General features: G+C 33.6%; 1 protein-coding gene across 2 annotated transcripts in view; it reads right to left on the minus strand.

Annotated features, from left to right (window-relative positions):
* Nucleotides 1-14,624, minus strand: part of LOC150095882 (general vesicular transport factor p115-like) — a 245,709-nt gene that overhangs the window by 34,879 nt on the left and 196,206 nt on the right. For both annotated transcript variants that reach the window (XM_090409601.1, XM_090409600.1), the window contains exons 18-19: nucleotides 12,917-13,065; nucleotides 5,714-5,884 (exon numbers count right to left, since the gene is read on the minus strand). In XM_090409601.1, coding sequence (XP_090265727.1) covers nucleotides 5,714-5,884; nucleotides 12,917-13,065 — 320 coding nt within the window. The remainder of the gene's footprint in view (nucleotides 1-5,713; nucleotides 5,885-12,916; nucleotides 13,066-14,624) is intronic.

Below are 14,624 nucleotides of genomic sequence, written 5' to 3' on the forward strand. Positions count from 1 at the left end.
GAAGTATGGAGGTATAAAAGTTTTACAGTGGCTACACTGCATAGTTCAGAGGGCCTGGACAGAAGGATGAGTACCAGATGATTGGAGTAGAGCTCTCATAGTACCCATATATAAAAAGAGAAATAAACTGATTGTGAGAATTACAGAGGTATTTCTCTACTGAGTGTTCCTGGTAAGATTTATGCCAGTATACTTGAGAAACGGTTGAGAAGGATTGTGGAAGAGAAGCTTCAGGCCAAATAGAGGCTGTCAGGATCAGGTATTCACTTTACGACAAATAACTGAAAAGTCATGAGAATATAACAAAGATCTGTATTTAAGTTTTGTATATCTGGAAAAAGCATAGGCAAGGTGCTAAGAGAGAGAGAAGCTATTCAATACGCTGCAGTTATATGGTGTCAATGGAGCATTATATCAAGCAATACTTAGTCTTTATTTGAGTTGTAAGTCAGCAATTAGAACTGAAGGAAGTACAGGGAGATGATTTAATGTTAAATCTGGTGTCAGACAAGGATGTACATTATCACCTCTGTTATTATCTATATGGATTACATTATGAAGAAAAGTGGTATTAAACCTGATATCAAAATTGAAGATGTTAATGTAATCCTTGCTTTATGCGGATGATGTTATAGTTTTAAATAAATTGGCTGCAAGATTCCCTGACTAAATTGAATGACTGTAGTAATAGATATGGTATGAAGGTCAGCAATAACAAGACAAAGACAATGAAAATAGGCAAAAACATTGAAAATATCAGCTGCATTGTGAATGGAGAACCTATAGCACAAGTAAAATATTTCAGCTACTTAGGCACGATTTTTAGTGAAGATGGTAAATTAAATATGGAAATAGACAACAGAATCAACAAAGCTGGTATGGTAGGAAGTCGACTGAATAATTTTATATGGAATAAGAGAGAAATTAGTCAAAACACTAAATTAGCTATATACAAGACAGTGTTCAAACCAATTTTTACTTATGGATCTGAGAGCTGGGTCAGAAGTAAAACACTTGACCAAAGACTAGAGACTGCAGATATGAGAGTTCTGAGAAAGATTAGGGATATGAACAGATGGCACTATCATATTAAAATGGCAATATCATATTAAAAATCAGGATATTAGGAAAGAACTTCACATTGTCAGCATCCAGGAATGCGTTAGCAGAGCTAATCTCAGGTGGTATGGTCACTTAAACAGAATGGGTGAGGAAAGATTAGCCAAACAAGTGTTCTCTGCCAGGTTGTCAGGAAAAAGACCCAGAGGAAGACCAAGATATAGGTGGATTGATATGGTAAAAAAGTGCCTTAGAAGATAGATATATAAATATAAGATCTGACAATGTTGTAGCTTTGACAGGTAACAGATTGATTTGGCAGAAAATTGTAGGTAGGAAGTTAGTAATGATGTAAATTTTTCATGTAGTACTATCATATCTTGTACACCCCTTGAGGATAAATGTCAGGAATTTGATGATGATGATGATGATTTTTCTGAGATAGTCTTTATTCAGGTCTTGCACAAACAATCATCAGATCTGAATAAAGGTCGAAACTGTCTAGATGGTGATCCTTTCCTTACTGTTTAGAAATATACACATCCGAAAGGAAGTACACTTTGCATTATGAGATACTAAGGCAAAGTCAACTGGTTGATTTCAAATCAATTGCCAATTGGTCAATTCAGCCTCTATATACAAGTAGTCTAGTCATGAAGATGCTTCATGCACCAACTTTGTTTGCTTGTATTTCGGTTAAGGATTAATGAAAAATAAATTTCTTGGTAAGTACAATTTATCTTTTCCCTTAATGCATTAAGCTCAATAATCTGCTATGGACAATTATTTCATATTCATATTGCATTAATTAATACTATGATACAGCAAATGCTTATAAGGATTCTTCATATCGTAGATGGAACTCAAACCTTTTCTTGATTCAAAAACCATTGTTACTGACTGAAAGGTGAAGGCCCAGAGAAAACATTGTTTATTATTATTTTTTTTTCCCATTATGTAACAACTACCATGTTGAGATTTAAAAACAAATGTCATAAATCAATAGTTATATCAAATAAGGAAATGAATAAATTTGATTCAATAATTACTTATCATACCGAGGCTATCCTTGGATAATTATCTCTTAATGTGCTATATTCTATTAATTTCATGATAACATATGATCTTCTTATTAAAGTCTCTGTTTAATTAATATTCCAGTATACACTGTAAATTCCTTAAATAATTTAATAGTTATGTGTTGCCAACGTATAAGCCTTTCTACAAGAATACGATCTACAGCTGGAATTATGGCTAAAGTAACTAATGTTAGAGGTTCATGTATATTACATCTATCAACTGAATGTGGTCTTCAGTCTCCCATGGAAACTTCCACGGAGGAAGTTTCCATGGGAGAGGGAAACTACCACTTTAATATGAGCTGGCTAATTCCCTTTCAGTTGGAAAAAAAAAAAAAAACACCTTATAAGGGTTTTCATTTAAGGCGAATTAGCATTCCTTTTGAGAAAAAGCTTCTTCAGGATTTGAACCTAGGCCTTTCAAAATTAAGAGAAAATGCCATGTCATCCTTGGAACTATAGAGCAGCTCTTTATAAAACATAATCTAAAGTGGCATGAATATTTAAACAATATAACAGATAAAGGTTATCAAAACATATCTGAAACAAAACAGAATTCAGAAGACTAACATATAATAACAAAATTTTTATTTCAATGCTCATATTATCCTAAAAATTCTTCAAGATAAAACCAATAAAACAGTGATAATGGTGCATATAAAATTAAAATCTTATGAATATAAAAAAATAGATATAATGAAACTTTTATTTAACAATTAATGCAGTTAGTACCTGGAATTCCAGATTCAAGGATCTAAACCAGGGGTTGCCAAACTTCTTTGACCGTCGACCCCTTCAAGAATTTCTCGACTTTTTATCGACCCCTCTATTTTACTATTATGTAATTATAATAGGACAAGCAAAAAAGACGCTTATGTGAGTTTTTAGATTGTTTATTTTATAGTTACAGTGTTTATTGTGTGTATAATATATATATTATTATATTGGCTTAACATCAAAGGGACACGTTTTTGTTTTTGACATCCTTCTTAACATTACATATTTGATAGGAGGGATAAATAATATACAAAATATAAAATTTAATTTAGATAACAAAATAACAATAATACAATCTTCCTTATATATATATATATATGAAAATAAGACTTTTATTAACTTATTATACAATTTACTAACGTTGTCAATGTGAAGGGTGCACTTCATGACTCTTGACAAGATTAGCAATGTTGGGTTCAAAATTAGTAAGTTTCAGCCTTAAATCGCCACAGAATTCTATATCTAGCTTATTTCTTTGTTTTGTTAAAATGGAATTAATATGGCTGAAACCAGCTTCAATCATGTACGAGCTTGGAAATGCAAGTAAAAAGCAGAGTACCACTTCAGAAAGTTTTGGATATTTTTCTACAACATTTATATTTATCCAAAAGTAACTTAAAGTCCTATTTTTAAAAAGTGTCTTAGTTTCAAGATCAACTGAAAATTCAATAAGTTCATCTTGTAAGTTACATTCGATATTTTCAATATTTGCAGAAAATGGCATGATAACCCAATCTGGAATGTGCATGTTTTCAAAATCTGCAAAGCGCAATTTAAAATCATCGCTCAAATTTTGAAGATGTTTTGTGTATATTTCTAAGTCTTCATCTTTTACTTCTGAATGCCGTAGATTTGAAAAGTACTGAAAATCTTTTCGTAACAATGATTTAAATAAGGCTAATTTAGCTTGGAAGCCTAAAAGAATTGTCCGAGCTTGAATAATCGTGACATCTTTACCTTGTAGACGGGTCTGTACGTCATTAAATTTTGAAAATAAGTCCGCCAAGTAGAAAATATGATTCTTATTTCTCTTCAGTTCATCACTCAAAAACAAATTAACATCTACAAGAAACTCTACAGATGTTAATTTGTAGAGTTTCTCTCCAGGGTTGAGTCAAACAAATCAACAAATCTTCGTAGACTTGCATCTCTAGACAACCATCTTACTTCAGTATGCAAGAGTAATTGGTTTGATACTTCATTTTTTTTCACAAAATTTGGCAAACAATTGCAATTTAAGAGGATGAGCTCAAATGTTGATTAATAGATTTAATACACACTCTTAGAGTATCATGCAGTACGTACACTTTGAACTTTTTCTTTCAGAAAGGCAGCGAAACCTCGATAATGGCCGACCATTGCAGGTGCGCAATCTGTGGCTACTGCTGTTATATTAGTAAATGGAATATCATACTTATTTAAATATTCCTCCAATCACTGAAAAATTGTCAAACCCATTCCATCACTTTCGAGATATTTTGCAAATAAAACTTCGTCAATAATTTGATGTTTGGTTTTACTATAATATCTTACATAAGCCATAAGAATAGAAGAACTATCGAATGTAGATTCATCAAGTTGGATGGAGAACTTACTATTTTTGAGTTCTGATACTACAATTTTTTCTACATCTTCAGCCATTTCATCAATACGTCTTTTCACGGTATTCACACGCAATGGTAAGCATTTTAAAACAGGCCAGAATCTTTTTTCATTATGGTTTCAATTACTTCTTTGATTGTGGGTATCACAATGCCCTCCACAATTGTATATAGTTTTCTTTTTTTGCTATATTAAAAGAAATATTGTAGGAGGCTGTTAATCCTTGTTTATTGTCAGCTTCGGCAGGTGCTTTCATAAATGATTTTATAGTTGGTCAATGTGTGTATTTCTCTTTCAGTTCTTTAAAAAAGTCAAGATCTTTATCTTTCTTATTGGGATGGAGTCTTTGAAGATGATCTTTCATTTTTGCTGGTTTCATTGCATTGTTACTAAAAGTTCTTTCACAAGGAAGACACATAGGCCTCGTTTCATTTCTTAATGAAGCAATAAACCCAAGTTTCAAATATTCTAACGAATATTGTCTGCATTTCTTTTTAGAATCTGAAGCTGCCATTGTAGTTACTGGGGTTGTAACAAAATAATTAAAATTGAAGTCAGTAAGCAAAAGTAATAAGTCTAAATAATATACCTACTCACGTATTTCTATAGGATGTACAAAATTACCAGCCCTGCTCAACTCTTCAACATAGAGAAGTTTAGTTCGTGAATGAATAATGATTGAATTATAATATGTATGTTGATGAATTTTAAAACATTAACACTTACTTGTATGTCAATGTGCAAAAATGAGACTCGGATCGAATACGTTTAAGTATAAGTAATTAAGCAACCTAGCACATGTTGCAATCTCGTTTCCACTGCGCTGGCCAGGCGGGAACCACCGACATCTGTTTATTGGTAAGTACGTCATTTTGGCCTACTTGATTGGCCTCCGTAACTATTTTCATGACTTTGCTCCATCCTACAGGTCCTATTCATGTCGCTGTTCCCACAATTCACTCTTAATTGCGTTAAGAGTGAATTGTGTTAACCAAGCTAACCGAATTAAATATTACCCGTACAATGATGTCTTATATTTTTCTATCGACCTACAATCGACCACTGGGGATCGATATCAACCACTTTGACGACCACTGATCTAAACTGAAATATCGTAAACAAATCTCAAACGTTTTACGAATTAAATTAATAAACATGGTTTAAAAAAATAATAATAAATAAAAAAAGAAGGCTACCTGATTATTTGAGTGTTGCTCTTTCAACATCTTAAGTTCTTCTTCATACTTTCCTATTGTTTCCTTTAAAATTAATATTTCCTTTCTTTGGTTATCAGAAGTTTCTTGGCTGTTATCTGTGCTAATATTTGATGGTGTAGTTTCATCTCCATGTTCCTGATGTTCTGCTTTCTAAAAATTTTATAATAATTATAGCTACTTTTTTTTTATTTATAATATGAATAATTATAATACAGGGTAATTTTTTAAATGTTTATTAATTTACAGTTACAGTTTATTAATTTAAATATATTCAGTAAAATGATAAGTTATTAATAAAGATTTAAATCAACAGGGTTAAGAGTAAGATAATTTGAGAATCTTGTTTTAGAGGACCAAACATGTTACTTTTTCCAAGCCTCTTCAGGTAATAAGCAGAACTATCCAACAATGGATGAAGATTTTTGTTATCTGCTGTGAAACTACCATTGGATAAGCCATTCACTTAGGAGATCTAGTAAAATATCCATACTCGTGAGACTGAGTAAGTTATCCCTTAAACAAGTTGGTGACATAAAAAGGAAAATACCAATGTGTACAAGAAGTGTAATAATAGGCTAGGGCATTTCAAAAAAGAGACTAGTGTCACCAAGAGTAATCAGTACTAGTAATGATAACAAAGGGAACAAAATGGAAGAGAACTTAAGCAAGAGTTGATGAAAATGAAGAGTTAAATAAAGTGTCTGGAGGATGAAATTGTACTTCTAAAGAAGTTACTGACTGATGTGAATGATGAGGAAGTTAGTAGTATGAAGCAGGTGTGAATAATCATACAGAGTTATACAGGGATTCAATCATTAGAGATGTGGCAAAGAGCATGATACAAAAAACGTGTTTTCCAGGTGGAACATTGAAACAAATAACTGATGCTTTATATGGAAGGAATGGGCATTCAAGAATTAGTGGTAGGTGGGCATAAATAACTTGTATGGTGAAAAAAGGATGTAGATTTTGTTGTGGGAGGAAAGGGATATAAGAAGTTGTTATGGGAGGAAAGTGTTGCTGGGAAAGTGGTTAGTATGATGCTCAGATATAATAGTGAGTTCAGAAAAACAGATATAATGAATAGCAAAGGATAGCTGAGCTGTGAGAGGCAAAGGGCATTCATAGTTTGTAGTTTAAGGTTGATGGATTGCATTTGAATGAGTATGGTGTTGGACATTTGGAGAAACTGTTGTTTGCTAAGAGCACAGAGTTAAGACGATAAAGCTAGTGTAACTAAGAATCTGAGAGAGAGAGAGAGAGAGATTGTAAAGTAAATTGTGGAAGGACAGAAGGAAGATAGATACATGGTTGAAGATGTGATTATGACAGGAGAGAGAGAGAGAGAGAGAGAGAGATGAATGCAAATCAGAGTCAGCATCAGAAAAACAGGAGTGCTCAGACAGGCACAGTATAGTAGCTTAAGTACGGAGTAATGGTGTTATTGGGATGGTCTCAAAGAGAAAGATTGTTATGTTTATACACTAATACAAAAAAGTATCAGAAATAGGGGAGTTGAGTTTGTTGCACTGATTGAGTCAATATGTCAAAAGGTAATTGGTGTAAGTGAAACTTAGTTGGCTGAGAATAATGTATGGTTGGAAGAGAAATGGAAGGATATAAAATCTAGAATGATAGGAAGGGGAGGTAAAAAGAGGATGGGGAGGGGATACTGATAATGATGGCAGAAGGAACTGTGTCCATTAACCACCGTACGGCCATTAAAGATCAAATACACATCCTAAAAGCTTCATATCCATCATAAATTTCAATGTAATATCAATGGTATTACAATTTTAATATGCACTTCGCATCCATGGTAATGTGGACGTATATATATATCCTGGCTGGTAGCATGGTTAAGAATGGAAGTTGAAAATCATAATAAATGTAAATATTTTGAATCTGTATTGGCAGGAAGTAGAGAGAGCACTGATTATGAAATGTACAGACATATTAGTTGGGTATGTAAAATGAAGATGATTTGATTCTAATAACAGATTTTAATTTTAGAAATATGGATTAGAAAGAATAGAGTATAAAAACAAGGTTAATGAATGTGTTGAATTTCAGACATAGCCATCTTAAGCACCATGTCATCGAAGAAATTTGAAGTTTTCGAGTGTTGGATTTAGTGATATCCTCACAGGATGTAGTTGTTAATAAGGTATTGATACTGCTGCCAATTGTGGTATGGATAGTGACAATGGTAAAGTGATGTAGTAATGTTATTTATTGAGCACTTTATCAGCATATATCATACTGATGTAAATGGTGCTGTGCATCATTTAGAATGGAAGCAAATATTGGGGGAATTAGAGGAGAAATAATGAGAGGTTTATTAAGATGTTAATTGGGTCAGATGTTAATAAGGTTGTGGGAAAGAAGAGCATATCAGCACATTCTTTTAAGGAATGTGCAAAACAGCTAATTATGAACTTACCTGGTTATTTAATGAAAGTCTTGTGGTAGGAGAGGTTTTAAGGAGCAAAACGAAGGCAAAACAGTACCATTCCAGAAGTATTGTTCTAGGGTAGAAGTTTCCGATTATAGACTAGTTAGTATACTGCATTTGTAGGAAAGGTATTGGATATGTTGGTAAGGATTCAGTTGAGGAACATAGTATTCTTTATAATGGTCAGCATTAGTTTGTAAAGCTTAGGTCTTGTTTTAGCAATCTATTTGCATTTTATGATATGACCAAGTGTTGGATAAGATTCATATGTGACGGTCTTGGATTTTTCAAAAGTATTTGATAGATTACTTCATGATAGGTTGATGTACAAGCTTCAGAGGATGGGAATAGATAACAGGTTGGTCAGATGGATTGGAGATTGGCTCTGAACAATATCAGCATGTTGTGCACGATGAAGGAGTGTGTTTAAAAAAAAAAGAAGGCAACCAGTGGTATGCCACAGGAATCTTTTCTTGAGCTCCCTGCTATTTATTTGTTAAAGATATTTCATGTGAATTGACTAGAGATTTCAGTTGCTTGCTGATGTAAAGTGGAAGAAGTATAAAGATCATATGGATGTTAATTCCCTTCAGGAAAATTTGAATAGACTTTTAGCTTAAACCAATGAATGGGGCTGTAGTTTTAATAAGTTGCACTTTGGAGTGCAGGGATACAATGCTGCTATATACTACATTGATCGAAAGTTATGTTGGAGGTGGATAATTTTCGAGATCTGGGGTGACAGCTGACTGAAATTTGGAGGGCACACTGCAAGTGCTGCACATCGCATTGCTGCTATGATAAGGAGCATGCTGATAACTAGTGATAAAGCAGCTGGTTGTGTCACTGTATAAAGCACCAGTCAGATCACACAGTTTTTCACTGATGTTCGATTCCTGTCCATGATGTGACGAACCTTTATCTGGTCTCTTTCAACTAAAGGCAAGTTAGCTTGTCTCATACGAAGGTTTTTCACCTGGAAATTTGGGTTTTTCATCCCTCAGAACAGGCAAACCAGCCACGTGAACACACAAGGATTTACAGCCATGAATACTTACAATAATATATGGAAGAGATAGGTTACTCACCACATGTCGTTATGTCTGTAGTCAACCATTAGCCACATCATGGTAGCCAACCTCCTGGACAGGAGGTGACACACGAATGGGATGGGTTGGGGAAGGTCTAGAGATGAATGATCAAGGCAGTATCAGGACTATGGAATGTTGGTTATGAAGAAAGGTTAAAGGAATGTAAATTGCAGAGTGGTGGATAAGCAGAAAATTATTATTATTGCATGGGCACCTCCCATGAAGTCCTATGCCTCATCGTGAGAGACCTAAACTATCAACACACAATCTATCATACCTCTCCTTAAAACAATTCACAAAGCACTCTCAAGTAACTCAGGCAACTCATTCCATTCATTCACCACTTTCCAAGTGAAAAATCTAGTCCCTCACCCTTACCCAACTTCCAGAAATGACTTCTTGTTCTCTCCCCCACTTAGCCAGGTGTTGAAATATTTCCTCTGCTTCAGTCCTATAAAAGCCTTTAAAAAACTTAAATGTTTCTATCATATCTCTCCTTTTTTTCATCTATTAACCAACTTTTGCAATCCACACACACCTTCAATCTATCCTCATAGGAGGTGTTCCAGAGACCACTGAGACCAGAGACAAACCATCTTGGTCACTTGACTCTGGATCCATTCCACCACTCCCTCATCCCCAAGAAACCCAGGTAACCAGACCTGAGCACAATAATATTAGTAATTCTGTCAAGAATGCAGAAAGGAAATGTGAAAGAATTGATTGTTTTGGTTGGAACCAATGAATTGAAAGTTGAGTAGTATTGCATGAGGGAAGATGCAAAAGAGTTACTGGAAAAGCGAATGATGATGCCTCTTGTTCTTCCCTTTTCATCTTCTACTCTTTTTATTCTGTATTTAACAGATAAAATCCTCTTAATAACTTAAATATGTCTATCATATCATCTCTTTCCTCAGTTTGCCTCTATTATAGTGTGGCAGCAGACTTAACACATAAAGGCAAATAAACAATGCAAGATAAATTTGTAGATTTATTTATAAGTACAAATTTATCTTGCACTGTTTATTTGCCTTGAAGAATGAGAGTTTTTTTTTTATACGCACTTTTTTTTTTTTTTTTGAATAAATATATTGCAACAATTAGATTTGCTGCAAATTTTCAAATTGTTGCAAATAAATAGATTTGCAACAATTTGAAAAAATTCACAGACAAACTGTGTAGCTTAGAAATATTGAAAAAATTAAAAAAAGGTATATCATGAATGCATAAAATATATATAGATACTAGTCTATTTTATCATTTACTACCATAAATTATACACAAATCTATTATAAAAAGTTAAAATTTATCAAACCTTATGCACACAACGTAAAGATGCAGTATTAAAATCATAAAATAATTTTATAACGATTCATTCATTAGTGTATAGACTAGGCTACCACAAAGCAATCGTACTGATTGCACTATGCTACCATAAAGCAATCATATTGCTGCTTCTTCGTTATCAATGCGTGAATCGTTATACCTGTAAATAAATACGAATAATTTCTTTTTCACATTATCTTTCAATTTTTGATGTCTAGTGTTAGTAATACGTATAACATCTACAGTGTTTTGTACCATATAAGACAATATTGATGTAGGTCTATAGATAGATGATCATCTTGTAAAAAGATTATGTAAACTTACGGTATCGATAAATACAGTACAGCTGTAAATGTATTTTCACTTCCTTATGATTTTCTTTTCTCTAGCTTACTTTATTGTAAGAATATAGTATATAATACATACGTACCATACAAAATGTGTGTTAATCAACTGTTCGCGTTATCAGTAAGGCTTCCGGTCAACAGTAGGCTATTAGTAGTTAAGTTTTTGGGGAGTCAAAAGTTATACACGGATTTTCGAACAATGTAGAGGGTCGGCACCCCTAAACCCCTGCATTGTTCAAGGGTCAACTGTAAATTTCAAATAAAACTTTGAAAATTTCATTGTCAATTGGCTGACAGAATACCAATGGGCTCACTGCAATTGCCTTCTACCAATTATATATTTGGTTTAATCCTTTAACCAAGTGTAAGCAAACAAAGTTTGCCCCTGAAGTATTTTCAGGAATGGGGAAACTCATGATAAAGGTGGTATAAGTTCTGATCACTTGCCTTAGTATCCCATAATGCAAGGCACATCTCCTTGCGGAGATGTGTATAATGTTATGCATCAAGGGAAGGATCACTATCCAGAACGGTTTCAACCTCTATTGAAGTCTCGTCAGTGGAAGCCAGAACCAGAGGTGGTGATACTAAGGTGGAAGTAATGCAGAAGTCATATTACCATATACCAGTTGCCAAAAGGTGTCAACACCTTATTATTAAAATTCTCTGGATTAGAGATAGTTGATGGAAGTTTTTTCACTTGGCTATGCTACTACCAATTATATATTTGGTTTAATCCTTTATCTTACACTTGGATAAAGGTGTAATGTACATCCTTGCCTGGTGACAGGCAAGGACATACATTATCCTCCTCTGTTATTCATTATCTATATGGATCACATTATGAAGGAAAGTGGTATTAAGCATGATATTAAAATTGGAGATGTTAATGTTAGCTCTTTACTTTATGCAGAAGATCTTATACTTTAAATAAATCCAGTACAAGTCTGCAAGATTCCCCGACTAAACTGAATAACTATTGTAATAAATTTGGTATGGAAATCAGCAATAACAAGACAAAGACAATGAAAATATCAACTGCATCATGAATGGAGAATCCATAAAACATGTAAAACATTTCAGCTACCTAGGCACAATTTTTAGTGAAGATGGTAAATTAAATATGGAAATATACAACAGAATCGACAAAGCCAGTATGGTAGGAAGTCAATGGAATAAAAATATAAGGAATCAGAGAGAAATTAATCAAAACACTAAATTAACTGTATACAATGTTCAAATCAATTTTAACTTATGGATCTGAGAGCTGGGTTAGAAATAAAACACTTGACCAAAGACTAGAGACATAGAGAGTCCTGAGAAAAATTAGGGGCATGAACAGATGGCATCATCATATTAAAAACGAGGATATTAGGAAAAAAACTTGACATTATTAGCATCCAGGAATGTGTTAGCAGAGCTAATTTCAGGTATACTACCTGAATATACCTGATTTTATATATGATTTTAATACTGCATCTGATATTAGAAGCTACAGCTATGTGAGAGGAAATGTTCCAAAGTATGAACAATGCAATATTTCATCTATTCATCTGGCTAACTGACTTAAACAGAATGGTCACTTAAACAGAATGGAAGAGGAAAGATTGGCAGGAAAAAGACTCAGAGGAAGACCAAGATATAGGTGGATTGATATAGTAAAAAGTACTTTAGAAGACAGAAATATAAGATCTGATAATGTTGGAGTCTTGATAGATTGATTTGGAGGAAAACTGTTGATTGGGAGTTAGTAATGATGCAAGTTTTTCATGCAGTACTATCACAATATCCTCTACACTCCTTGAGGGTACATGTCAGGAATTTCATGATGATGAAGAATGGTACCATTAGTTTTCTTAACAAGTTTCTTAATAAACTGAAGCAGTTCAATGACAATTAAATCATGAGAAGCTTAAAATTTTTTCTTTCTCTTAATAGCAATTCAATTATTTAATCTACTCACTAATTTTTGAAGCGTTTCAGTTTTTTCCTTTAGTTCTTCTCGTAAAGATTCATACTGATGTTTTACTTCTTCGAGTTCTTGACGAGCCTGAATTAGTTCTGCATTTGGATTGGATGAGCTATCTCCACTACTAATATTAGAAGCTACAGCTATGTGAGAGGAAATGTTCCAAAGTATGAACAATACAATATTTCATCTATTCATCTGGCTAACTGAGTTCTATACAGTACTAAGTAATAAATTTGTTATTCAAAAACAATGTTTTTACCCTATTATTATTTTTTTTAAAAAAATTTTATTATTAAGAATAGTAAGTTAGTGCTACAAAAAAAATTAAAATTATAGCTTTAAGAATTTAGTTAATACTAAATCTTACAATTTGTCTACATTCAAATATATTCTCAAATATAACTAAAATAGTACTACTATGGATGTGCAACTGGACTTAGCAAATCTAGCATTTGCTAGATTTGCAAAGTTTGGGCATAACTTATTTGCTTATGAGAATTGTAAACATCACAAGAGGGAAAATGAACTATGAAGGAAAGAGTAATGTAAAAAAAAGTTAGATGATAAAGGGGACATATAAAGTGAAGATAAATACGTAGGCTGTTCAATAAGTAATAAGACTATATTTATACAGAAAACAGATTACCTCTAATCATCATCATTTACATGGTCTTTTTCGAAGTAACTACCGTGAGATGCGATGCATTTGTCCCAGTGTTGCGTCAACTTCTTAAATATATGTGAAAGTCCGTTTCTTGAGTCCTTTCTCCGCAGCTTTTACACATGCTTTGTTGCTTTCGAAATGGCGGCCTCTTAGTGGTTTCTTGAGCTGAGGAAACAGCCAGAAATCGCACAGTGCGAGATTAGGACTGTATGGAGGGTGTGGTAGGACATCTGTGTTGTTCTTCTGCAAAACGTCCACTATACAACCAACAATATGTGGCCTTGCATTATCGTGGTGCAATAAGAAGCCATTCTTCAGCAATGGACACTTCCTTTTGACATGCTTGATGATAATCGTTGTTGTGTTGATCATTGTCTCTGTGATGGACGTTGAAGGTCTTCCCTCACATTCAAGATCTTCCACATTTTGCCTGCCTTCCTTAAAAGTTTTATGCCAGCGAAAAACACTTGCCTTTGACATTACTTCATTGTGGAAAGCTTTGCGTATCATGTTAAAAGTGTCTGATGCCGATTTTTGCAAACGCACACAAAATTTAATCACATAACGCTGTTCCAAGGACGCTTCCATTTGGACGACTGGTCGCGTTTCGTAGGCACACTGAAACAAGCTTGCGTTTAATCACGTGACACTGGCACATCAGCCTGTATATGCCATCTATCAACCTCTTTTGTTAATACAGACAGCAATATTTCTTTATTCCACAGAAATTAATATTGTGATGAGTGGTTTTGCCACAGTAAAATTAGTCTTATTACTTATCGAACAGCCCACGTATATCCTAGATGTTCCAAGTTTATGAGAATTGTAAACATCACAAGAGGAAAGATAAATGGTGGAGGGCACATGTTTGCAAACAATTTTTTCTATATCTCTATGTCTCCTACTTGAGTGACGAAGGGTGATGCTTTATACAGAAAGTATCACCCTTCGAATATTTGAAAGATTGCTAAATGAAACAAAGTGAGCAAATAGTGGTAGAAAATATAAGAGAAAAACAATCAGTTATCAACTTCA

This window comes from Typopeltis vanoorti, chromosome 19 (genome assembly GCF_054136105.1).
Source record: "Typopeltis vanoorti isolate ZY-2024b chromosome 19, IOZ_Tvanoo_1.0, whole genome shotgun sequence".
Lineage (NCBI taxonomy): Eukaryota > Metazoa > Arthropoda > Arachnida > Uropygi > Thelyphonidae > Typopeltis > Typopeltis vanoorti.